A 27,601-nucleotide genomic window follows, 5' to 3' on the forward strand; every position below is an offset into this window, starting at 1 on the left:
GAGGTAGAGTCATGCTATATGTGAAAAATACATATCTCTGCACAGAAATACAGGAGGAGGAGCTTGGTAGCCCCATCGAAAGCATCTGGGCTCAAATAAATGGAGCAAAGAATAAAAGGAATGTGGTGGTAGGAGCCTACTACCGGCCACCCAATCAAGGAGAAGACGAGGGTGAAACTTTTGAAAAGCAAACTGCCAATGTTTCAAGGAACCTTGATGTCGTAGTCACAGGGGACTTCAATTTCCCCGATATTTGTTGAGAGACAAGTTCAGTAAAACATGGCCCCTCCAGGAAATTCCTGACTTGTGTGGCGGATAACTTCCTCCTACAGAAAGTAGAGGAAGGAACTAGAGGATCGGCTATCCTTGACTTGATCCTAACCAACAGAGATGACTTAGTGGATCAAATAGCAGTTACAGGAACTCTGGGGGAAAGCGACCATGTTGTACTTGAGTTCTTGGTTCTAAACGGAGCAAAAGCTGAGTGTAGCCAAATGCGTACCCTAGAATTTAGAAAAGCTGATTCTAATAAACTCAGAACAATGATCAGTAAGGTCCCATGGCAAGCGACGCTAATGAGAAAAGGAGTCCAAGATGGGTGGGAGCTTTTAAAAAAGGAAATTCTCAAGGCACAATCACAAACCATTCCAACAAGAAGAAAAGGTGGAAGACAACAAGAGAAGCCAAGGTGGCTTCACAAAAAGCATAGAGTTGACCTGAAAACAAAGAACAAAACATATAGAAGTTGCAAGGAAGCCCAAGCAACTAAGGAAGAGAACAGGCAGGGAGCACAGAATTGCAGGGATGGCATCAGGAAGGCTAAAGCTGAAAACAAGCTGAGGTTAGCGAGGGAAGCTAAAAGCAACAAAAAGGCTTTCTTCAGATACATGCATGGCAAAAGGCAGAGGAAAGAAATGGTGGTTCAGCTATTAAATAAGGAGGGCAAAACAATAACAGATGACAAAGAAAGGGCAGAGGTGCTCAATTCCTACTTTGGCTCAGTCTTCTCCCAAAAGAGGGTCTATGAGCCCCCGGCAAAGGCCAAGTACAGGCTGAAGGGGCAGGATTGCAGCTGGAGATCGATAGGCATATGGTCAAGGAACACCTAATTACTTAGAATGAGTTCAAATCTCCAGGGCCAGATGAACTGCATCCTAGAGTAATAAAGGAACTGGCAGAAGAACTCTCAGAACTGCTGTCTATTCTCTTTGAGAAATCATGGGAGATGGGTGAAGTGCCAGATGACTGGAGGAGGGCTAATGTGGTCCCTATCTTCAAAAAGGCTAAAAAGGAGGAACCTGGGAACTACAGAACAGTCAGTCTGACATCAATCCCTGGGAAAATTCTGGAGCAGATGATCAAGCAATCCATCTGGAAGCACCTTGCCAACAATGCCGTGATTACTAGAAGCCAACATGGATATGCCAAAAACAAGTCCTGCCAGACAAATCTGATCTCATTTTTTGATCAAGTCACCTCCCTTGTAGGCCGTGGGAATGCTGTAGACATCATATACCTCGACTTCAGCAAAGCTTTCGACAAAGTGCCCCATGATCTCCTGATGAGCAAACTAGCTCAAAGGGGGCTAGATGAAATAACGATCCGGTGGATCCACAGTTGGCTACAGAATCGGACTCAAAGAGTGCTTCTCAATGGGACCTTCTCAAGCTGGGGAGAGGTAACGAGTGGGGTACCGCAGGGCTCAGTCCTGGGCCCAGTGCTCTTCAACATTAATGACTTGGAGGAGGAGGTGCAGGGAATGCTGATCAGATTTGCAGATGACACCAAATTGGGCGGGATAGCTAATACTTTGGAAGACAGAAACAAAATTCAAAGCGATCTGGATAGACTGGAGCTCTGGGCAGAAAACAGCAGAATGACATTTAATAGGGATAAATGCCAAGTTCTGCACCTAGGAAAAAGAAACCAAACGCACAGTTACAAGATGGGCGATACGTGGCTCAACCACACTACAAGCGAGAAGGATCTTGGAATTGTTGTCGATCACAAGCTGAATATGAACCAACAATGTGATGTGGCTGCAAAAAAGGCAAACGCTATTTGCCTTTTTTGAAGTGCCAGATGACTGGAGGAGGGCTAATGTTGTCCCTGTCTTCAAACAGGGCAAAAAGGAGGAACCTGGGAACTACAGACCAGTCAGTCTGACATCAATCCCTGGGAAAATTCTGGAGCACATTATACCGCAATCAGTCTGTAAGCACCTTGAAAACGATGCAGAAATTACTCAAAGCCAACATGGATTTGTCAAGAACAAATCTTGCCAGACGAATCTGAATTCATTTTTTGATCAGGTAACCTCCCTTGTGGACTGTGGGAATGCTGTGGGCATAATATATCTCGACTTCAGCAAAGCTTTCGACAAAGTGCCCCGTGATCTCCTGATGAGCAAACTAGCTCAAAGTGGTCTAGATGAGACAACGATCCGGTGGATCCACAGTTGGCTACAGAATCGGACTCAAAGAGTGCTTATCAATGGGACCTTCTCAAACTGGGGAGAGGTAACGAGCGGGGTACCGCAGGGCTCAGTCCTGGGCCCAGTGCTCTTCCACATTTGTATTAATGACTTGGAAGAGGAGGTGCAGGGAACGCTGATCAAATCTGCAGACGTCACAAAATTGGGCGGGATAGCTAATACCCTGGAAGGCAGAAACAGAATTCAAAGTGATCTTGATAGGCTGGAGTGCTGGGCAGAAAACAACAGAATGACCCATAAAGGTATATTAAAAGTCAAATCAGTACTGTGAACTGTGCTAGGAAGCAGATCAGAAGCCAGCGCAGTTGTTTGAAAATTGGAGATAAATGCTCTGTATGTCCCAGTCATTAATCCAGCAGCAGCATTTTGCAGCAATGGAACTTTCCAACCTGCTTCCAAAGGCAGCACCATGTACAACAGCAGCAGTCATCGCTAAGGCATGGATATCTGTGGCCAGGCTCTCCCTCGTTTTCAAGAGGGCTGGCACACGATGCTTTGTGCCCTAGAGGGCCGCCAAAGACAGACTCAGGTCTAACAGGCCCCTGAGAGCGAACATGACCCTGAAGGAGGAGAGCAACCCCATCCAGAACCACTGCTCTGATCCGACAAAGCACCTACAAACAGTACCTCTGTCCTGCCTAGAAAATGTACACAAACAAAGCTCTACAAGGAGAACAGGTTGGGACCGCAGCAGCCTGGGCAGCAACTGACGCCCTCAAGCAGCTGTGTCGCTTCAGTTGAACTCCACCACCATTCCCGATCCCCAGCTCTCCTACCTTTAATAAACTCTCTGATCTGGGTCTGCGCAGGGCCTTTCTCTACATTTTGTGCAACCGTGTTGGCAATGCGCGTCAGGTGGCCCATGTTGCCTCGCCTCATTCCACCTTCTGCCCTGAAAAAAGAAATGGTGAAGAGCAGCTCCATGTTCAAAAGGTCAAGTAAGGTTTTCATGGGAACGTCAGCCATGTCAGAAGGAAGCCATCAGGATCCATCATATCAGGAAACTGATCTGTTTCTAGGCGGCGAGAGAGGACACTTGGGACAGACCAAATGTCACCGCCCGGCTAGTTCCGTATTGAGAAGGGCCGTGGCTCAGTGATGCAGCCCCTGCTTTGCTTGCAGAAGGTGCCAGGTTCAATCCCTAGCGGTATCTCCAGGTAGGGCTGGGAAAGACTCCTGCCCAAAGCCTCAGAGCTGCTGCCAGTGAGTGGGGGCAACACTGAGCTAGGTAGACCAAGGGTCTGACTTGGTAAAGGGCGACTCTCTCTGCTTCTAGGCATTCAACCACAGCTTCATCTGGAATGTCAGCAGGAACTCCCTGAGGGCTGTCCAGAAGCCATCAAGATCCACCAGCCTCATGGGGGTGGGAGGAGTAAAACAACCAAACTGTTCCCCCACCACTGCAGAGACAAGGAAACCCTGTTCAGTCTAAACATCACCACAGAGATCTGTCCATGACAAGGGGACAGTTGAACCAAAAATGAAATCCTTATTTTATTTAAACATTTAAAAACTGATTTTCCCTAGGTTCAGAAGCCTTCCCCTAACCATATCCTCCCATCATAAACCCACCTTCTTCCTCATGCCACCCCACTTCTCTTTTGTCCTTCCTGAAACCCCCTTCCCCTACCAAGTATCCACTAAAGTAAGCAGGAAACAGAGAACTTTCAGAATGCTCTCAAACACTTCAGGCGAAGAAGAGGCTCTTTCAGGGTAGCCCCAGGATGAACGCCTGTCTAAGAGCGCATGGCTGGGGAAGGCCAGTGCCCACCTGAGCAGACATTTCTGGGCTGATGCTGTGCAGGAAAACACTTGCATCTCTAGCATGTCTAACAAAGCCACAGATCAAGGTGGCTATTTGGACAAGCAACTGACATTTGGGGATGCCAAATGTTGCCTGAGGCTGAGGGCCTCTGCACAAGGGCCAGGAGCCTTACTGTATTCTGTCATTGGCCTCCCAGGCGTCCAGTATCCTTTGCACCAGGCAGCACTTTTGGAACAGCTGGAAGAGGAAGAGAGAGGACAAGCACGTCAGGGCTAGATTAACAACACAGCATGGTGCCCCTCCTCAAGCCAGAGAGCCCTCAGCCCTCAAGCCCCATTCCATCGAGGGGCTGGGCTGGCATCCTTGCTCCCAAGGACCACACAGCACAGGACAACCTGCCCCACACAATTCACAGAGGTGACGGGAGTGCTAAGAGCCAGGCTAGGGGGCTGCCTCCTCCAGGCTCAGCAAGAAGGCAGAGGAGCCGGGGAGCAGTGGGCAGCCAGAAAGCATGAAAGGCCTTGGTGGAGACGAAGCCCTCATCAGAATGAAGCCCCCTGCCCCCTCCATTTTCTGGAGTCCTGATCCAGGGGAAGTTGCGGGGGGGGGGGGGCTGCATCATGCCCTCGTCCATGGCCACCATTTCCTTCCCACGTGTTCTCTCTCTGCAGCGCCACAGAGTGAAGCATGGCTACTGATGCACTGCAGAGATAACCGCAGCATTCTTTTTAATTCACTTGTTACTGGGATGCAGCAAAGCATGTTGGGACTATAAAGCGGAACACAAATTTAAATAAAGCACAGAGCTGGAGGGGGCCCTGGATACAGGAAATCCAGAGCGAGAGCATCCCTTTGAGAAATCATGGAGGATGGGTGAAGTGCCATATGACTGGAAGGGGGCTAATGTTGTCCCTATCTTCAAAAAGGGTAAAAAGGAGGAACCTGGGAACTACAGACCAGTCAGTCTGACATCAATCCCTGGGAAAATTCTGGAGCAGATGATAAAGCAATCCATCTGTAAGCACCTTGAAAACAATGCAGTGATGACTCGAAGCCAACGTGGATTTGTCAAGAACAAATCCTGCCAGACGAATCTGATCTCATTTTTTGATCAAGTAACCTCCCTTGTGCACCGTGGGAATGCTGTGGACATAATATACCTCGACTTCAGCAAAGCTTTCGAGAAAGTGCCCCATGATCTCCTGATGAGCAATTGGACCTAGTGCTTTGAGCTAGTGCTCAAAGTCGGCTAGATGAAACAATGATCCGGTGGATCGACAGTTGGCTACAGAATTGGACTCAAAGAGTACTTATCAATGGGACCTTCTCAAACTGGGGAGGGGTAACGAGTGGGGTACCGCAGGGCTCAGTCCTGGGCTCAGTGCTCTTCCACATTTGTATTAATGACTTGGAGGAGGAGGTGCAGGGAATGCTGATCAAATTTGCAGATGATACAAAATTGGGTGGGAAAGCTAATACGCTGGAAGACAGAAACAAAATTCAAAGTGATCTGGATAGGCTGGAGCGCTGGGCAGAAAACAACAGAATGACATTTAATAGGGATAAATGCCAAGTTCTGCACCTAGGAAAAAGAAACCAAATGCACAGTTACAAGATGGAGGATACGTGGCTCAACAACAAGACAAGAAAGAAGGATCTTGGAATTGTTGTCGATCACAAGCTGAAGATAAGCCAACAATGGGATGTGGCTGCAAAAATGGCAAATGCTCTTCCAAATCCCGGGAAGTACTAGTTCCCCTCTACTCAGCACTGGTTCGGCCTCATCTGGAGTACTGTGTCCAGTGCTGGGCACTACACTTTAAGAAGGATGCAGACAAACTGGAGAGGGTTCAGAGGAGGGCAACAAGGATGATCAGGGGACTGGAAACAAAGCCCTATGAGGAGAGACTGAAAGAACTGGGCATGTTTAGCCTTGAGAAGAGAAGACTGAGGGGAGATACGATAACGCTCTTTAAGTACTTGAAAGGTTGTCACAGAGAGGAAGGCCAGGATCTCTTCTCGATCATCCCAGAGTGCAGGACACAGAAGAATGGGCTCAAGTGACAGGAAGCCAGATTCCAGCTGAATGTCAGGAAAAACGTCCTGACTGTTAGAGCAATATGACAGTGGAACCAATTACCCTGGGAGGTGGTGGGCTCTCCCACACTGGAGGCATTCAAGATGGGGCTGGACAGCCATCTGTCAGGGATGCTCTGACTTGGATTCCTGCATTGAGCAGGGGGTTGGACTCGATGGCCTTGTAGGCCCCTTCCAACCCCACTATTCTATGTTTCTATGATCCCCAACAGCTGGCTGTCCAACTTCTGCTTGAAAGCCTCCAGCGAGGGAGAAGCCACCCCCCTCGCGGTCATTGGTTCCATAGTTGCTGCTCTTAATATCAAGTTGTTTCTCCTAATGCTCAACCAAAATCTACCTCTCCTGCAACCTAAGCCCATTTGTTCTTGTGCCCTCTTTCCTGTGATAGCCCTTCTGGTCTTTGAAGAGTGCCATGATGTCTCTCCCCACCTTGACCTTCTCTTCTCCAGGCTATACATACCCAGTTCCTTCCACCTTTCGTCAGCAGACTGGTTTTCCATACCCCTGACCATCTTTTCTGCCCTCCTCTAGACTGGTTCTAATTTGCCTACATTCCTCGTACAACGTGGTGTCCACAACTGGATATAGGTCTCCAGATGAACATCTCCAACTTGCTATGAAGGCCATTCAATGGCCCTGAACAGGTAGCCATGTCATAAGGTATTTGGAGCATAAATGTACTGTGACCTGAGAATTCTGTCTAGATTTTTTTTAACGTAGAATGTTTTTCTAGTTTGCTTAACCTGTGTTTCTGAATTTAAGACAAGTTTGCTACCATTATACTGTGCTATTTGAGACACTTGCTTATTTGAAAACAACTATCATATCTCAGTCTGTCAATTAATGTAGCTTGTGAAACTGCAGACTGACAAATGTGGCTATCCCAATCTAGCTGCAGTCCCAGTAACAGCACCAACCCTTTGGCAGCTATCTGAGGGAAGGACTCGATCAGCGCTATTGCCAATTTTCTGACTAGAGCTACACAAACAAGGCCCCAGCTGCTGGATCGAGCCAGGAATGGTGCATAGGTCTCCTCTATAAGCAAGATATGGACAAAAGCACCTAAGAGGAGCCATGTTGGATCCAAGGCCCATATAGTCCAGCATTCTGTTCACACAGAGCAATAGTCCCCTCCCGCTCATGTTCCCCACCAAGTGGTATTCAGACACACACTGCCTCTGATACTGGAGCAAATTATATATATAGTCACATATAGCTGTATCTTCCATGAATTTATCTAATCTCCCTTTAAAGCCATCCAAGTGAGTGCCACCACTATGTCCTGTAGTGGCAAATTTCACAGTTTACGCATGCGCTGTGTGAAGAAGGACTTGCTTTTTTCTCTGTCCTGAATCTCCCTGGACAGCCATTTGTCAGGGATGCTCTGACTTGGATTCCTGCATTGAGCAGGGGGTTGGACTCGATGGCCTTGTAGGCCCCTTCCAACCCTACTATTCTATTCTATGATTCCCACCAATCAGCTTCATGAGATGACCCCGCTGGGTTCTAGCTTATGAGAGGGAGAAAAATGTCTCCCTATCCACGTTCTCCACAGCAGGCATAATTTTATACACCTCTATGATGGCCCTCCCTTGACACTTGCCATCTTTCTAAGCTAAAAAGCCCAAAACACTGTCCCCTTTCCTCATAGGGGAGCTGTTCCAGCCCTTTCATAATTTTGGTTGCCCTTTTCTGAAACAGAGAAGCCAGGAGACGCTGGATTGGGGCAAGCAACTAGCAGTTCCTGTTGCATCTGCAGCTGTTAACCGTTTCACTCAACATTTGCCAAGCACTTTATTAGCAGGCGGGAATTCAGGGATAGTCCCATTTTGAGCCTTTCCAAGTTATCCATCCCTGTCAAGTCTCCCCTACATGGAACGATCCATGCAGTCTGCAGAGCATCCTTCTTACTCTGAATGTCTTAAATGACAAATGTAAATTCACTGGATTCCAATTTCAGGCTCTAAAACAATTTTATTTTACCTCACTGTGATCATCTTCCAGCCTGGACAAATTGACACATTCTTAGTTTTAATATACCTAGTTTGTGATGCAACAGGACAAGAAAACATTAAAACAGAATTTAGCATTTATAAACAGTGGTTTGGACCTGAGCTCAGTTTGGGACTTAACTTGTCACTATAATGCAAAGGTGATAGGGGGATCAACTCTACCCCACACACCCTAACTTGATGTCAGACTTATTCTCTATCTTCATATTCTGCTGACCGCCTAAAATTATTGCAATGCCCAATGAATCAACTGCACAAGATACCACAAGAGATTGAGCAACAGCCCAGAATCCCTCATCTCCTCTCCTTCTACATAGGGATGCAGAAAATCAAGCTCTCCAAGTGCTCAGGACGAGCTCCGCTGCTTTGGCAGACCACGTGCCTCTTGAGCAGTGGCTTCCTAGGAAAGTCCAAGTGCCACAAGGGGATGCTCCACAGCAGCCAATGCAACCCCTGCTCTCATTTGCTTCTCTGAGCAGGACTGGATGATGAAGATGAGCCCAGGGGACAAGAGGTGGTCAGAGTCATTCTCAGGCACCTGTAAGAGGCGATCCTTAGCCTTAGTCAAGAGGTGCAGAAAGGGGTGGACCAGGGGGCTAGGGGGGCTCCTGGAGCAGATCAAGCAAATCTTCCATATTTGCATGATCTCACCCCTGCAGCTCAATTAAGAAATTCTATAATCAAATGCCTCCAAGAGAATTCTGGAATTAAAAATGAGATTCTAATCCCTAATACCATCCAGTATAGTCATCTCACCCACGAGTAATTAAAATGTCTTATCTCTGAGGCTTGCCAGATGAGAGACAACTGCACCAGGCCATTAGAAATAGATCATTAGTACCCTTTTACTGATTAGAAAGGAACCCAGATAAAGAAGTGTCAATGTTAAATTTAGGGTTACAACTTTCACTTAGTAGAATATCATAAAGCTATTAGGCCAGATGGGCCAACAGATAAGTAACCACAAGCTCTCACTCCAGACTATAAATATGTAAGAAAAACAAGCACACAAGACAGGATGATGTCAAAGATATATGTTTGTGTGAAAAACATACCTGTAACATGTCAAAGAAAGCTAAAATGTTTAGGTAAGTATGTTGGTATGTTTATTATTCTCAATAAGAAACTTCAAAAACTTATTTAGACATATGAAGATTTAAAGTGAAAAAGTTATCTTTAGAATTCTTGGATTAAAAAATAAAAACTGTAGTAAAAATCATTTGGACGTATTTTATAGCATCCAAAAAGTATGTAAAAGAGACTCAGAACACGCAACAGTAGAAGCTATCCTTTAGGAGCAGCTTTCCGTAACGTGTTACCTGTAGAATCAACCTGGTAAGCTTAATATTATCACTGAGAACTAGCAAATGAAACGACGCTGCTTAGAAGCCTTGTTTTAAAATGTTAAGATGTTTCATGTGTTTGAGTTTATGCATGTATAAGCTCTTGTATGTACTACTGTTATGCTAATACCTTGTAGTAAAAAGACAAACCTTAAGAAATAAAATTCTGTATTACCCATATCAGAGTAAACTATTAAACTAACTCTAAATATTATCTAGTTATGAGAAAAATCTGACTGAATAACACAGTAGACAAGTGGTCCGTAGTTGCCAACGTACTGACAATATAGTTTGAGAAAATCTCTGAACCAGAGCATATGCCACACTCCTTCCTGATGTAGAAGAAAAAAATCTAATAAAGGGCAAGAAATGAGAAAATGAGGGTTCAAGCGTCAGCATTTTTGATTCAGACTTGACTAGGCTGCATTATTGAAATCAACAACCTTGCAAAGGAAAATAACAAACGATGAGAAATACGCTTATAACCACGAAATGCCGGAGACTAATAATATTTTTAGAAGCAGGCGGTACAAATTGCAGATAGCAACTTGGAAATCTGTGACAGTCAGGAAGAGCAGCCTTGCGGTGATTCGCCATTTCTATACTTGTTGTTTGACCTCCCTGTAGCTACTGATTCCTCATTATCCCTTGATTGTGAATCAGTTAATCAGTTGATCAACAAGTCAACAAGTCTATGATTCACATGATCAGCACAAAACTACGTAATATGTTGCTTGGGAATGGAAGAGGAGAAGCTTTGTACTGCAGCCAGACTGTTGTGGTTGCGTGGGATTCCTCCCCAACAGCTGTTGAGTTGTTTTTCTTTGGCCATAAATAAAAGTCTCTAAAGGATTGCTCTCCGAAACAGAGGTGTGGATTAATTTTTCTATGACACTGATGTGTTACGAGGTTTCCTATGGTCCTAAGAGCAGGTCGCGTTCCTCTTCCCCTGAAGCCCCAGTCAACATTCCAGCTCCAGTTTAGCAACATAAAGGTCCTTACATGAGTCACCATGAGGTTCTCAGGGCTGCTGTTCTCTGGCACGCCAGAGTTTTCCGAGGATGGGTTCCCAGCCGTCCCCTCCTTACTTTCCATGTCACTCGTGGCCAATCTGCTTTCATTTACAGAATGTGCCAGGATAGTTGCGATACACAATTCCACTTGGAAATGCAAAAAGTTATTCCATGTGTATTTAAAAAACAGGTCCTGGAACAAAATGAAGAAGGACAACAATGTTCACTCAGGACATGATCAGTCCCTCACAGGGGTATTTTCCCATGCATGGATTTTTCTTAGAAGATCCAAGAGGATGAATACCTGGGAGCCACTGCTTCCCACAGGGTATCCTTCAGGGAACTCAAAAGGCACACAGGTGTCCTTTCACTGCACTTGTCAAAAAGAAGCCACCACCACCACACATCTCACTCACTACTCACCAGTAGCAAGTCTATCGTGTTCAGCCGGCACAGCTCCTGGTTAATACTGGGTGTGTTGGTGTGAAGAAGGGCAGCTATCAAGCGGGCTCCATGAAGACGGGCATTCCCTAGCGGCTCTTCCAAGACCCCAATGGTAGTCAGAATGGAGGCTGTCTGTTAAGAGCAAGAGAGGAAAACCAGCTTTACAGGCCAGACTAACACCAAGCCCAATCAAGAAGCCTGCTCCTTCTGTCCCGCACTGTGATCCACAACAAGGTGACCAGCGATCACAGTACATGAAGCACACAGCTCCAGCAATCATTCTTGGCAGAGGGATTCCAATGGGATGGAAGCCTGGGTTTCCAGGAGGCAGAGGAAGCCATCTGCCTACACAGAACCAAAGCTCATCCTTTCATCCATGTTAGTCCAAGTCATGACAACAGGAAAGATGAAAGAGGGAACTCATTTCAGCTGCTGTAGATGTTTGCAAGCTTTCAAATTTCCACCTGATGAAGAGTTTGGTGCAACTAAAAAGCTTACATGCAAAACAATAAAAGAAGCCACTTGCAAACAATAAAAGAAGCCACTTTCTTTGGCCTCCTTTCCTCCACAGAAACCTAGTTTGCACAATACAACAGCCCATCATGGCTTAATTTACTCTAAAACAGACCATGGGTGATGTGAGGGTTGCTTAACCTCAAATAACCCCCACCGGCCAAGGTCGCACTGCATGACAACCCCCAAGGGTTGCATATTCACAATGGCAGCTGCCACACACCATGGCTCCTCAAGGGGAAATTACCTCATGATGTGCTGTCATGTCATGAAAACTGGCCCAGTGTCAGCCTCAGGTTAAACCTCAATAAATGTTGGCAAAATAGCCTCCCAATCACAAAAACATCCTGGCATTTCCCCACTGATTACGACAGCACTAACTGGATTTGGATATATCCCACCTCCCAGGCACCCAATACACACAGCCACAAGATGGCAGGGCCTGCGCCTGCCACGAGAAGCCGAGAAAGTGCAGATTCCCCATACCTTGGGAGGGCGGAGCAGTAGCTGGTGGAAGTCGTTCAGCCGCGGCTCAATGCCACACAAGATGCTGCTGCTGACAGCGCAAGACCTTTCAAATCCCTGAGAGGAGGAGTCCGCCAGCCCCTCCACGCTGCAGGCAGAAAAACAGGCCACCATCAAGTTTGATCTCCCAGGTAAGATTACAGTTAGTAATAAAATCGCAAGAAGTAGTACAAAAAACAAAAATACAGCACACAAACAGAGATATTGAAATTAATAACATCCAGCACTAAGGATCCCCTTCGCGGATCACTGCCTTGCTGTGGCGAAGGGGCTCGCGCAACTCGGCGAAGCCATAAGCTCTGCCGCGCAGGGCCACCCGAGACGGACAGGTCATGGCGGAGAGTGCTGACAAAATGTGGTCCGCTGGAGAAGGAAATGGCAACCCACTCCAGTATTCTTGCCAAGAAAACCCCATGGATGTATCACAAGGCTAAAAGAGATGACGCCGGAAGATGAGCCCCTCAGGTCGGAAGGTGTCCAATATGCTACTGGGGAAGAGCGGAGGGAATTTCCAAGTAGCGCCACAAAGAGTGAAGCGGCTGGGCCAGAGCCGAAAGGACACTCGGCTGTGGATGTGTCTGGTAGTAGAAAGAAAATCCGATGCTGTAAAGAACAATATTGTTTAGGAACCTGGAATGCAAGATCAATGAATCAAGGTAAGCTGGAGGGGGTCAAACATGAGATGGCAAGATTGAACATCGACATCTTGGGAATCAGCGAACTAAAATGGACAGGCATGGGCAAATTTAATTCAGGTGACCATCATATCTACTACTGTGGGCAAGAATCCCTTAGAAGAAATGGAGTAGCAAGGGACAGGGGGAGTGCGACCCTGTTGATTCTCCTGGACCTCTCAGCGGCTTTCGATACCATCGACCATGGTATCCTTCTGGATAGGTTGTCTGGGTTAGGAGGTGGAGGCACTGCACTACAGTGGTTCCGCTCCTACTTGGATGGCCAATTCCAGAAGGTGGTGCTGGGGGATTATTGCTCTGTGCCATGGCAATTGTGCCATGGGGTTCCACAGGGCTCTATTTTATCCCCCATGCTGTTTAACATCTACATGAAACTGCTGGGGGAGGTTATCCGGAGGTGTGGGCTGAGGTGCCATCAATATGCAGATGACACCCAGCTCTACCTCTCTTTCTCATCAAAACCAGGTGCGGCAGTGGATGTTCTGAATCAGTGCCTGGGCACGGTAATGGACTGGATGAGGGCTAATAAACTGAAACTCAATCCAGACAAGACGGAGGTACTGTTAGTGGGTGGTTCGTCTGCCCGGCTAGGTGATATTCAACCTCTTCTGGAGGGGGTTGCACTCCCCCTAAAGGATCAGGTTCGTAGTTTGGGGGTGTCACTTGAGGCACAGGTGAACTCAGTGGCACGGAGCACTTTTTATCAGCTTAGGCTGGTATACCAACTACGCCTTTATCTGGACAGAGATAGCCTAGCTACAGTTATCCATGCTCTGATAACTTCTCGTCTGGATTACTGCAATGCGTTATACGTGGGGCTGCCTTTGAAAACGGTCTGGAAACTTCAGCTGGTCCAAAATAGGGCAGCAAGATTGTTAACAGGGACTGGCGTGCAAGCTCATATTACGCCAGTACTTTTTCAGCTGCACTGGCTGCCAGTCCATTTCCGGGCCCGATTCAAAGTGCTGGTGTTAACATTCAAAGCCCTTAACGGCTTGGGGCCAGGTTACCTGAAGGATCGCCTCCTCCCATATGTGCCTGCCCGGACCTTAAGATCATCGTCAGCGGCCCTTCTCCGTGAGCCCCTGCCAAAGGAAGTGAGGCGGGTGGCTACTAGGAGGAGGGCTTTTTCTGCTGTGGCACCCCGGCTCTGGAATGAGCTCCCTAGTGAGGTTCGCCTGGCACCTACATTGTATTCCTTTCGGCGCCAGGTGAAGACCTTTTTATTTTCCCTGGCATTTTAGCATTCTAAATTTTTATCTTTGCTGTTTTAAATCTGTATTTTAAACTCCTGCACTGCTGCTAGGTTTTATTGTGGTTGTGTTGTTATATTGTGGTTTTAATGTTCTATATATTTTAAATTGTTTTATTGTGTGTTGTTTGGTTTTAATTTTTGTGAACCACCCAGAGAGCTTTGGCTACTGGGCGGTATAGAAATGAAATAAATAAATAAATAAATAGGTAGCACTCATAGTCAACAAAAGGGTGGGAAAGCAGTACTGGGGTACAATCTCAAAAACGATAGAATGATCTCAGTACGAATCCAAGGCAAACCACTCAACATCACAGTAATTCAAGTCTATGTCCCAACCACTGAGGCCAAAGAAGCTGAGGTTGATCGGTTCTATGAAGACCTACAACACCTTCTAGAACTAACACCCAAAAAAGATGTCCTCTTCATCATAGAGGATTGGAATGCTAAAGTAGGAAGTCAAGAAATCACCAGGACAACAGGCAGGCATGGCCTTGCTGTACAAAATGAAGCAGGACAAAGGCTAATAGAGTTTTGCCAAGAGAACACGCTGATCATAGCAAACACTCTTTTCCAACAACACAAGAGGCGACTGTCAAGGGCTCCTTGGAGCCTCTCTCAGTCTAATCCAGTAACCAAGTCCAGACACAGACAAAGGGATTCCTTTCAAAGCTTTATTCTTCTTTTACAACTTAACAACTCTACAGGTAGCAACTAGATCTGAGCAGCACAGTACCTATGCCCTAAGTTGAAACAGTTGGTCCCCGTTTGAAAGGGAATTACTGGCAGACCCCTGAACTTAAGGACTAGGGAGAGTCCCTCCCCTTTTCCCTTGGATCCTCGGGGCGCAGCCGTTGTTTGCGCGCCAACCGGGCACTGCGCCTCCTTTCCGCGCCCTCCATCTGGCGCCGCTCTCTGCGTCTGCGTCGCACATCCACCAAGTCTGCTATCTCTGCTCGGTCACTCCCTGGACTGCTTTCTAATCTAGGAATGCTGGTGGGAGGAATCTCCGTCAGCTGTGGGCCCTGGGAAAGAGGAGTGCGCTCCTCTCCCAGGAGCGACTGCTCTTCCTCAGAATCAGAACTACTCTGGGATTCTATGGGCTCAGTGTCCACCCTAACAGGGACTCTACACATGGACATCACCAGATGGTCAATATCGAAATCAGATTGATTATGGCCTTTGCAGCCAAAGATGGAGAAGCTCTACACAGTCAGTAAAAACAAGACCTGGAGCTGACTGTGGCTCAGATCATGAGCTTCTTGTTGCAACATTTCAGCTTAAATTGAAGAACGTAGGGAAAACCACTAAACCATTAGGGATGACCTAAATCATATCCCTTATGAATATACAGTGGAGGTGATGGACGGAGGTCTGTAACATAGTTCAGGAGGCAGCAACGAAATCCATCCCAAAGAAAAAGAAATGCAAGAAAGCCAAGTGGCAGTCTGATGAGGCTTTATAAGTAGCTGAGGAAAGAAGGGAAGCGAAAAGCAAGGGAGAAAGGGGAAGATATAGCCAACTGAATGCAGAGTTCCAGAGAATAGCAAGGAGAGACAAGAAGGCCTTCTTAAATGAACAATGCAAAGAAATCGAGGAAAACAACAGAATGGGAAAGACTAGAGATCTCTTCAAGAAAATCGGAGATCTCAAGGGAACGTTTTGTGCAAAGATGGGCATGATAAAGGACAAAGAAGGCAGGGACCTAACAGATGCAGATGAGATTAAGAAGAGGTGGCAAGAATACACAGAAGAACTATACAGGAAAGATCTGAATGTCCCTGATAGCCATGATAGTGCGGTCACTGAACTTGAGCCGGACATCCTCGAGAGTGAAGTCAAGTGGGCCTTAGGAAGCATTAGTAACAACAAAGCTAGCGGGGATGACAGTATTCCAGCTGAGCTATTTAAAATCCTAAAAGATGATGCTGTTAAAGTGCTGCACTCAATATGCCAACAAATTTGGAACACTCCGCAGTGGCCGCAAGACTGGGAAAGGTCAGTTTACATTCCAATTCAAAAGAAGGGCAACGCCAAAGAGTGTTCAAACTACCGCACAATTGCGCTCATTTCACACGCCAGCAAGGTGATGCTCAAAACCCTACAGGCTAGGCTTCAGCAGTATGTGAACCGAGAACTACCGGAAGTACAAGCTGGGTTTCGAAGAGGCAGAGGAACTAGAGATTAAATCGCCAACATTCGCTGCATCATGGAGAAAGCAAGAGAATTCCAGAAAAGTGTCTATTTCTGCTTCACTGACTATGCTAAAGCCTTTGATTGTGTGGATCACAACAAACTGTGGCAAATTCTTAAAGTGATGGGAGTACCAGACCACCTTACCTGTCTCCTGAGAAACCTGTACGAGGGTCAAGAAGCAACAGTAAGAACCGGACATGGAACAACCGATTGGTTCAAAATTGGGAAAGGAGCACGACAAGGCTGCATATTGTTACCCTGATTATTTAACTTATATGCAGAATACATCATGAGAAACGCTGGGTTGGATGAATCGCAGGTCGGAATTAAGATTGCTGGGAGAATTATCAACAACCTCAGATACGCAGACGATACCACCCTAATGGCAGAAAGTGAAGAGGATCTCAAGAGCCTCTTGTTGAGGGTGAAAGAGGAGAATGCAAAAGCTGGTTTGAAACTCAACATTAAAAAAACGAAGATCATGGCATCTGGCCCCAGCACTTCCTGGCATATAGAAGGGCAAGAAATGGAAGCAGTGACGGATTTTATTTTATTGGGCTCCAAGATCACCGCAGACGGCGACTGTAGCCATGAAATTAAAAGACGCTTGCTCCTTGGGAGGAAAGCTATGGCAAACCTGGACAGCATAGTAAGAAGCAGAGACATCACCTTGCCGACAAAGGTCCGTCTAATCAAAGCTATGGTTTTTCCAGTAGTAATGTATGGCTGTGAGGGCTGGACTATAAGGAAGGCTGAGCGCCGAAGAATTGATGCTTTCGAACTGTGGTGCTGGAGAAGACTCTTACGAGTCCCCTGGACTGCAAGGAGGTCAAATCAGTCCATCCTAAAGGAAATCAACCCTGAGCTGCTCTGCTGCTCTGCCACCTTTTTGATCAGCTGCTCTGCCACCTTTTTGACATTAAGCATCAGCAGTCTGGTTCCAGTCTGGTTCAAGTGGAGCACCTCTTTTCTACAGCTCTGGCTGATCCCAAAAGGTCCGCCCATGCCTAACAAAACTAAACCCGTCTTGCATACACCACTGTCTCACCCACACACTGAGAAACTTCAGCTTCATCTGTCTAGCTGGCCCCATGTGTGGAAGAGGTAGCATTTCAGAGAACGCTACCTTGGAGGTCCTGGCTTTCAACCTCCTGTCTAGCAACCCACATTTTGCTTCTAGGATTTTGTAACTATACTTCCCCACATCATTGGTGCCAACATGCAGGATGACTGCTTATTGCATCCCAGCACTAGGCCATCTAGATGACACGTGCTGTCCGCCCACCATCTTCACAGCAGGCAGGCAAATCACTGTGCCGTCTACATGCCCATCACTAACCCAGTTGTCTGTGCCTCTAATGATCTAAAATGTGTCAGCACAAACAAATAAACATGTCTTTGCCTGGCACTAAAAGGAGAGCACTTTGGTGCCAGGAGAGCTTCTCTATGAAGGGCATCCCACAGAGGGGATGCCATCACTGAAAAGGCTGAAAAGGTGGCGGGAGGGCCTCAGATGAAGAACAGGAGGCTCAAGAAGGGCTCATGTAAAATGATGGGGTACTCAAAACAGTCAGCTGCCAAACAGTTTGGTGCTTTAGAGACAGTAACCAGCACTTTGGATGGTGTCCAGAAACTGGCCAGCAATTCAGCGCAGCTCTTTAATTACACAGGCAAGGAATGTTCACTATAAGAACATAAGAAGAGCCCTGCTGGATTAGACCCAGGGTCTATCTAATCCAGCATTCTGTTCACACAGCGGCCAACCAGCTGTTGACAAGAGACCCACAAGCAGGATATGAGTGCAACAGCACCCTCCCGCCCATGTTCCCCAGCAACTGGTGTACAAAGGCATCCTGCCTCTAATACTGGAGATACCATATAGCCAGCAGGGCTAGTACCCATTGATGATTGATCCTAGGTAGCTGCTCAGCAGCTGTGCTCCAGGAAGAGCTGGGGAGCTTTAAATAAACACAACACCATGGTGTGGATGAAAGAGGACTTGATCAGCACCCAGAAGAAGGGTGGTGTCAAGAGAGAAATGGGATGTGATGGCAGCTGGCTGAGCTCCCCACCTACTCAGCCTTGCCCATCAAAAAAGGAAGACATGAAGCTAAGGTGCTCAGGAGTCAGTAAAAAGGGGAAGACAAGAGGATTAAATCCCTTCAGAATGCTTGGAGGTTACTCAAAATCACAATAATAGAAGCCCAGCTAAAATGTATACCACAGCTTAGGAAAGGTAGCACCAAGTCCAAGAGGTCGCAGACATGGTTAACAAGCAGTGTTAAGGGAGCTCTTAGAGAAAAGAGAGCTTCCTTCAGAAACTGGAAGTCTTGCCCAAGTGAGGAAAACAAAATGCAGCACAAGCTTGCACGAAGGCAATGCAAGCAGACAATAGGAGATGCAAAAAAGCACTTTGAAGAGCATATCGCTAACGACATCAAGACCAACAATAAAGTATTCTTTAAACGTATCAGAAGCAGAAAACCAGCAAACGAGGCAGTTGGACCACTGGATGACAATGGAGTTAAAGGAGTACTGAAGGAGGTCAAAGAGATTGCAGAAAAGCTGAATGAATTCTTTTCATTGAATGGGGTACGGCTGCCCTTGAAAGACCAGGTCCTCAGCCTGGGGGTCATTTTAGACTCCCAGCTGTCCATGGAGGCTCAGGTGTCAGCTGTGAGCCGGACAGCACTGTACCAACTCCATCTGATACGGCGGCTGCGCCCCTACCTTCCCGACCATCTGCTCCCATCAGTGGTACATGCCCTGGTCTCCTCTCGTCTAGACTACCGTAATGCACTCTACGTGGGGTTATCCTTGAAGATTGTTCAGAAGCTGCAGCTGGTACAGAACGCGGCAGCTCACCTGGTTAAAGGCAGCCGCTGGCGAGATCACATCACTCCGGTGCTGAAGGAGTTGCACTGGTTACCAGTTGTTTTCCGGGCCAAATTCAAGGTGTTGGTTTTGACCTTTAAAACCCTATATGGTTCTGGCCCAGCCTATCTTAAGGAGCGCCTCCAGCAACACCAGACAGGGTGCTTAACAAGATCAGCCTCAGATGGCCTTCTCTCTGTCCCATCAGCCAGGACAGCTAGGCTGGTGAGGATGAATCATGGAATTATAGAATAGTAGGGTTGGAAGGGGTCTACAAGGCCATCGAGTCCAACCCCCTACTCAATGCAGGAATCCAACTCAGAGCATCCCTGACAGATAGCTGTCCAGCCTCGTCTTGAATGCCTCCAGTGTGGGAGAGGCCACTACCTCCCTAGGTAATTGGTTCCATTGTCGTATTGCACCTTCTCTGTGGTGGCCCCCACTCTGTGGAACTCCCTCCCTAGGGAACTCCACCATGCCCCCTCTTTAATGAGCTTCCGCCACGCATTAAAAACATGGTTGTTCAGGCAGGCGTTTGGGGTGGGTTAGGGTATTTTTAGAAATATGATGTTTTAAAGTAGAATTTTATTGTTTTAAAATTGTTGTATTGCTGTACATCACCCAGAGTGGCCGGGTGACTGGCCAGATGGGCGGTTAAGAAATTCAATAAATAAATAAAGATTTTCATCCATCTTCACTGCAGAAGATATAGGACAGATACCTGTGCCTCAACTGATGTTTTCAGGAAGGGAGTCTGAGGAAATGAGGCAAATAATGGTGACAAAAAATGACATTCTCAACCTTATTGATCAACTGAAAGTGAATAAATCACCAGGCCCAGATGGCATCCATCCTAGAGTTCTCAAAGAACTCAAATATGAAATTGCTGATCTTCTAACCAACATATGCAACATGTCCCTAAGATCAGCCTCTATACCAGAGGACTGGAAGATCTCTAATGTAACACCAATTTTCCAAAAGGATCCAGGGGGGATCTGGGAAATTATAGGCCTGTTAGCTTAATGTCTGTTCTGGGTAAATTGGTTGAAGGCATTATTAAAGATAAAATCAGTAAGCCTATAGAAGGACAAGCCCTGCTGAAAAAGAATCAACATGACTTCTGCAAAGGCAAGTCCTGTCTCGCTAACCTTTTAAGAGTTCTTTGAGAGTGTCAATAAACATGTAGACAGGGGTGATCCGGTAGACACTGTTTACTTGGACTTCCAAAAGGCTTTTGACAACATCCCTCATCAAAGACTCCTGAGCAAACCTAGCAGTCAAGGAATAAGAGGTCCTCTTATGCATCAGTAAATGGTTAAAGAACAGAAAGCAGAAAGTAGGAATAAATGGTAAATTCTCCCAATGGAGGGAAGTAAATTGTGGGATCCCACAGGGATCTGTATTAGGACCAATGCTTTCCAGCCTGTTCATAAATGATCTGGAATTAGGAGTGAGCAGTGAAGTGGCCAAATTTGCAGATGACACCAAATCATTTAGGGTGGTTAAAAAGGGATTGTGAAGAGCTCCAAAAGGATCTCTCCAAACTGGGAGAATGGGCATCTGAATGGCAAATGCAGTTCAATGTAAGCAAGTGTAAAGTGATGCACGATGGGGCAAAAAATCCCAACTTCAAGTATAGCCTGATGGGATCTGAGCTAGCAGTGACCGACCAGGAAAGAGATCGTGGGGTTGTGGCGGACAGATCAATGAAGATGTCAACCCAGTGTGTGGCCACTGTAAAAAACGCAAACTCCATCAGACTAACACTGCCAATATCATACTGCCCCTATACAAATCTATGGTGCAGCCACGCTTGGAATACTGTGTCCAGTTCTGGTCACCACACCTCAAAAATGACATTGTAGAGCTGGAACAAGTGCAGAAAAGGGCACCTAAAATGATCAAGCGGCTGGAGCATCTCCCCTATGAGAGAAGGTTACAGCAGCTGGGATTGTTTAGCTTGGAAAAGGGAAGACATGACAGAGGTCTACAAAATTATGCATGGTGTGGAGAATGTGGATAGGGAGACTTTTTTCTCCCTCTCTCAAAATACTGGAACCTGGGGTCATCCTATGAAGCTGACTGGTGGAAGATTCAGGACAGATAAAAGGAAGTCCTTCTTCACACAGCGCATAGTTAAACTATGGAATTCACTAACACAGGATACAGTGATGGCCACTGATTTGGATGGCTTTGAAAGGTGGTTGGGCAAATTCCGGGAGGAAAAGGCTATCAATGGCTACTAGTCTTGATGGCTCTGTGCTAACTCCAGAACCAGAGGCAGCAAGCTGTTGATGGGGAACATGGGTGGGAAGGTGCTGTTGCGCTCATGCCCTGCTTGTGGGTCTCCTGTCGACAGCTGGTTGGCCACTGTATGAACAGAATGCTGGACTAGATGGACCCTTGGTCTGATCCAGCAGGGCTCTTCTTATGTTCCACAGGAACCTAGCATACAGCAGCTACAACACAGATGACTTCTGGGAACTCCATGATGCTTAGGAAGAAGGGAACTGATTACGTAACATGATTCCAAAGATATGAGCATTTGCAGTTGCCTTGTACCAAGCCAGACCGGCCAAAGGCCCACCAAGCCATGCCAGGACTCTTTCCATTTGAATTGGTTGACGCAGCAGCCGCTCTCCAAGATCCCAGGTGGCGGTGGGGGGCGGGGAGCATCTCTCCCAGCCCTGTCACCTGTGATCTTTGAACCAGAGGTGCTAGGGACCGAACTGTGAGCTTCTGCATGCAAAGCAAACGCCCCAACAGTTAGTTGTGGCCCCTCCCAACATCACGGCTCCTGAGCTGAAATATGACCCCCCACACACTCCTAGCTACAAGCCAGTGAGGTCAATTTCATGATATATGCAAATCCTGCCCAGGATAACATGGACTTCATTTGTTCCCAAGCCTGGTCATCGTTATTACCAAGTGTCTTGTGGCATCAGCCGCTATTACAGTTGTTATTATTCAGAGCAACTATTTCCTAACCAAAACAGTATCGATCTAAGTAAGTCAGCTGTACATGACTGCAAACTCACCCTGATGTCAGTCCACACAAGCAGGCTGGCCTAGCATGTACTCCACTTTAGGAGAAGCAAAAAGAAATGCCGCACACGGGGACCGAGGAGCAGCAATGCAGCTGGTTCAACCGTCCAGCCCAAAAGGTCCCGAGACAGAGTGGGCCGCAAATGTGCATCACCTGCATTCGTGGCAGGCCAACTAGAATGCAAGACCTGACCCCGAGCTAAACCCCCTGTAAGAGAAAGGGTGCTTGCACGCACAGGGACGATCTAACACCTCTTCCCTCGTGGGCTAACTTAGGCCTGCTAGAACTGCAGTGCTTTACTTTATTTTTTTATTGCATAAACACACACAGAAAAGTATTCCATGCAGATAAAGGAGAAAAAAGGAGGTTCTCACACTTCATCCATACAATTTGATACATTATTCATATCCACCGCTATATCTACCATCAACAATAAGCCTTCTAAAATGTACATTATGTCTCAGCATAATGATTTTGCTGTGATCCAGATTTCACCCAACAGGGAATGCACTGGAGAATGAATGATGGACCCAGAAATCACTCAGGAAAATATGTTTATTTGCAGATTTGGAAGGACACGTTACTCACGAATGTGTGTAATTTTTTGGCCAACGCCAAACTAAATGTGGAGCAGCTACTAATGTTGTGGCCTAAAAACCGTGAATGCCCTTCTGTGGGATACAGCACCTCTGCGCCACACACTACAAAGGCAAGCACTGCACTGGGCCCATAGAGCAAGATACCAACAGCTCCTGCCCATAACAGCGAAGGCAGAGCCTCCTGTTCAGATGAAGTCTACTTCAGACTATATGCTGGAGACAACAACCACAGGAGACCATCACTTCCATGCCCTGCCTGGGAACATTTCAGCATCATGTGGCTGGTCCCAGTGAGAAACAAGATCCTGGGAAACAAGAGGGGTCCACCTCGGCCTGAGCCAGCCAGAGGGCTCTGCCAATTTCCTTATGGAATGGACAAAGAACACAACATTTGACAAATGACTCCTGGGGAGGAAGCGGAAGTACTTCCATTTAGGACTTTTCACCAAGCACCTAGACAATTTTGTACACTTCACCCATTTATTTTGTAGAAGACATTTACAAAGCACATGGCCAAAGGCCAATTGTTTTTGCCTTGTGGCCTGTTGGCTTGGGCAAGCAATTGCTGAGAAATGCATGCCCCCGCCCACCCCTGAAGCACACCAACAAAGCAAAGGAGTCCAGCTTACCTGGCACGTCTCGGCTCAAGTAACGTCAGCAAAGCCTGCGTTCCGTTCACGATGCAGCTCTCTGTCTGCTCCCCATCGAACATGTTCTTCAGAAGTTGCTCCACACATTCTTGCCTGAGAACACCACGTACAAGTTACAGCTACTTTTGGGTTTCCCTGTCCCCCTGCAGGAAACCCCAAGGAAATCATCACTGTCTATCAGGATGCAGCAACCATTCCACTCCAGCCCAGCCCCCCGCCCCCGCCCACATACACATCTGCCTCAGGCTCCTCTGTCCTCCTCCCCAAGCCTGCCTGCCTGGAGAACAACAGGGAAGCAACTGCCATTCCCTGGCATGCTGCTCCTGCCACCAATTTCTCTGTGTCCTCTGGGTGCAGCTGGGCTGTCAAGCAGCCTTTGCTGAGGTGGCAAAGAATATTTGTTTCATTCTATCCCGCCTTTCCTCCAAGGAGCTGAACGCGATGTACCTGGTTCTTCCCCCCACCCCCATGCCATCCTATCATCCTCCCCAACAATGTTGTGAGGATGGTGAGAATGAAGGACCCAAGGCCAACCAGTGAGATTTGGGGCTGAGCGAAGATGGGAACCTGGGTCTCCCCAGCCCTAGTCCCACCCTCTAACCACAACCCCACCCCACCTTTCAACAAGACATTCGTATGAGTGGGACTGATCTGGCTGGGCAGGCTCGGGGAGGGCAGCAAGTCTGTGTTGGGAGACCCTGATCAGACGCTCAGCCCAGCAGCTCCGCATCTCATCCACCAAGGAGCAGCCGCCAGCCTGGCTGTGCTTGGCAGGGGACTTGCTGCACAGCTCCCAGCCTGCCCAGCCCTGCTGTGGAAATCCTCAGAGCAGCAGTCTGGAAAGACGTCACGACCCCACAGGAGGAGCCCCCTGCCCCCGGCTGCACCACTGGGCAACCACTGCTGCCCCCCCCCCCCCCCGGCCTTTGTCATGGGCACTTACGACTCCAGCACTGCAAGGAGAGGGTCAGGCTCAGCCGTCTCCTGGAGTGGGTTGCTCTGGTCTCTGCTTAGCCGTAGGATATCACACAGGGTCTGGGAAGCATTTGACTGCCTCTGCGAACAAGGAGGAGCATCAGCATCTGGCCTTCAAAGCACGGAGCAGCTGCCAGCAATGCAAAGACCCAAGCCCATGGGGCTCATGGAGGAGAGCCAGCAGGGCTCCCTCAAAGAAGCCCTCCTCCACCCACAAAGCTTCCAGCCCCAGGTTAAATTCTCACAGCCCTCTCTAGAGAAAAAGCATCATCACGAGAGAGACATTTCAAACGTCAAAGGAGTCCTCCAATGAACCCCCCATGCTCCTCTCTGCCTTTTGCACCCATCCAGGCTCTGGTTCTACAGCACAAACAAGAAGGGCTCTCAGGTGGAAACAGCCCACATCTTGACGTGTGCCAGATTAGCTGCACAACAGCTCCACTAGAGACAGGCTCACATGTCCCCAGATTCCTGCAGGCTGACTCAGAAGTAAAAACAAGCCAAACACACTTTATAATCTCCAAGGCAGGAAGGCTCTGCTTGAGATGCTCTCCATGACTGTGTGGAAGGCAGAACAGAAGCAGGTGAACGTGACAAGGCCTTCCACAGACCACCTCTGCGCTGCCATGGAGATTTCAGTGACAACAGGAAAGATTTCTATCTGAAGCACTACAAAGAAAAGACATCAGGAATCGGGGACCTTAAGCCCCGCCACCGCCCGCCCTCCTTCCACCCATCCTTTGTAGTGAGGGCAGAAGAATGAGGCCCCACTAGCTCCCTGTGCTGCCTACAAAGCCAGACAATGCCCTCACGAAGGGTCCCACTCACATCCTCATCCTGGTTGGGACAGATCAGCTCCACGAGCCTCTGGATGATCTTTGCTTCGTTCAGCCACTGAAGGGACAGAAAGGGAAACAGCCCAGCTCAGAATCTGGCTGGTGGCAAACACCATCAAGCCCAGGAGACTGGTCTGGGAGGGAGCTTCCCTCCCCTGTCTGCAGACATAGGTCTTCCACTGGCCTCCACTGCATTCTGACTCTGCCCTCCCTATGATCCTTATTTCCCATGACACCCTGGTCAGAGGCTCCACCAGCCAAAGAGAATCACAGACCCTGAAGAGACCAGAGCTCCTCCGGCCTGAGATCCCCTCCCTCACCCAAAAGGAAGGCAGTCTGGTTCCCCATCCCACCCAGCATACAGACCACAGTGTGCCACAGACCAAGCTCACTCACATGCTGTAGGAAGGGGAGCTTGCAGGACAAGCAGCGCCAGGTAACTCACACTGAGCAATGCAGGGAAGACCAGCAGCTCCCCAGGATTCTCCTCCCAGCCCCAAACACGGCAGTTAGCCAGGGGAATTGTCCACTAAGAAAACAGTACTTCACCCTGCTGCCACTCAGTATCTTGACTCCAGCCAAAGGGGAGCACTACTAGAATCTCTGAGTGATACTGGGGACGGAGTGCAGCCCTTCCTGAACTCAAGAGGGCCACAGCAGATGGAAGGCACACGGTTAACCAGCTTACCCAGGGAAAGGGGGGGGAGTTCTCAGAAAGTGAGGGCCCAGTTTCTGAAAATTGGATAACAACCCAGAAATCTCGAGTAAGAGCATGCCTGCGCCAGTCCTGCTTCCGGACCATTGCTGCCGTTTGCAAAGGGGACAACGACCACATCTGTGGCCTCCAGAGCCCAGCCTGCTACAGCTACACTTTCCAACTCCCCCAGTCCAGAAGTAGCAAAGCGCCCAAGGGACACCCTCACATTCAGGACGTCCTGACGCAGCTGGGCTGGCTCCACACAGCTCACGAGTCGCAGGAGAAGGTCCATCATGGCAGATGTATCAATATGCTTTAGAACCAGGTCAATAAATCTGGCTTTCTTCCTCAAAAATGAAATCACCTAAAAAAAAGCATAACCTAGGCTCTTCTATTCAAATGTATAAACCGCTCATCATCCACAATGAATCGCAGAGCAGCGTACATAACATTATAAACACAAATACAACACCATAATGCTCCTCAAGACAGTGGTACACCACCTCCAGTATCAAAGGCAGCAGGATGGTGCCACCGCACTCACGTCCTGCTTGAGGGTTTCCCCACTGGGGCATCTGGCTGACCACTGTGTGAACAGAATGCTGTCCTAGATGGACCTTGGTCTGAACCGGTACAGCTCTTCTTATGTTCTTACAATGACAAAATGACGAGATAAGAGGCATAAAAACTATTCAACCGGCAAACAAACAAACCTATTAAAATAAATACATTTAAAATGCCAGGGCAAAAGGGAACATTTTAAATTAGCACTGAAAAGAAAACAAGGCCGGCTCTCTCAGGAGGGTGCCCAAAGTTAGGGTGCCACAAGTGAGAAGGCCCTCTCCTTTGTAATTAACCCTTCGTTGATTAACCTGAAGGGGACACTCAAAAGAGCGAAGTTCCTCTAAGGGGGTTGTTTGACAAGAGACAAGACAAAGAGAGGAAGAAACGGCTCTAGCATATCAAAAGCAGAGGAAGGAGGAAGCAAAGACTTGGAAGCTGAGCCTCACCTGCTCCGTCTTTCTTGCTATGAGATTGCCAATGGTCTTGCTAAAGAAACTGGCCAGCAAAGGGTTCAAGGGAGGCTCATGATCTAGGAAGTCATACAGGATGTTCAATAAGGCTTCATCCCCTCCGAGCCGGTCATTGATCTGCGGCACATCAGAGGTCAGCAGCTCACAGGCCGTGTTGGGATACCTGCAGGAACACAAGCAGAGCCGTGGAGGGAAGTGCAGGCACAGCCCTCCACGGCGCCAAGCAGGTGCTGGAACACCCCCATGAGAAGCAACCGGCCCTACTGCTCATCTCAATCAGCCACGGGAGGAGGGGGGCCACGCCTGCCACCCATTCTCACCACAGCTTTGAGGCAGACTCAGCCGCTCCCACTAACGGGCAGCCGGGCCTGACGCTTGAATTAGGTGCCTGCTGTGACAAAAGTGCTGTGGTGCTTGCAGGATTAGCTGCTCTACAGCAGCAAACAGCTCCTAAGAAAAAGCTTGCTCCCCCAGGCACGGCTGAGGGAGAAGGTGTTTTGTTTGCCACAAGTGACAAAAACAAATGCGCCTCGTGGGGAAT

The 27,601-nt window shown here is 47.9% G+C and overlaps 1 protein-coding gene across 11 annotated transcripts in view; it reads right to left on the reverse strand.

Annotated features, from left to right (window-relative positions):
• Positions 1-27,601, reverse strand: part of PPP6R2 (protein phosphatase 6 regulatory subunit 2) — a 99,875-nt gene that overhangs the window by 42,044 nt on the left and 30,230 nt on the right. For all 11 annotated transcript variants that reach the window (XM_084808756.1, XM_084808754.1, XM_084808751.1 and 8 more), the window contains 10 exons: positions 27,037-27,223; positions 26,253-26,390; positions 25,322-25,387; positions 24,462-24,574; positions 23,498-23,611; positions 12,168-12,294; positions 11,148-11,300; positions 10,714-10,917; positions 4,432-4,496; positions 3,271-3,386 (listed from right to left, as the gene is read on the reverse strand). In XM_084808756.1, coding sequence (XP_084664882.1) covers positions 3,271-3,386; positions 4,432-4,496; positions 10,714-10,917; positions 11,148-11,300; positions 12,168-12,294; positions 23,498-23,611; positions 24,462-24,574; positions 25,322-25,387; positions 26,253-26,390; positions 27,037-27,223 — 1,283 coding nt within the window. The remainder of the gene's footprint in view (positions 1-3,270; positions 3,387-4,431; positions 4,497-10,713; positions 10,918-11,147; positions 11,301-12,167; positions 12,295-23,497; positions 23,612-24,461; positions 24,575-25,321; positions 25,388-26,252; positions 26,391-27,036; positions 27,224-27,601) is intronic.

Source organism: Heloderma suspectum, chromosome 7, assembly GCF_057233095.1.
Source record: "Heloderma suspectum isolate Gila_16-S chromosome 7, 16-S_ref, whole genome shotgun sequence".
Lineage (NCBI taxonomy): Eukaryota > Metazoa > Chordata > Lepidosauria > Squamata > Helodermatidae > Heloderma > Heloderma suspectum.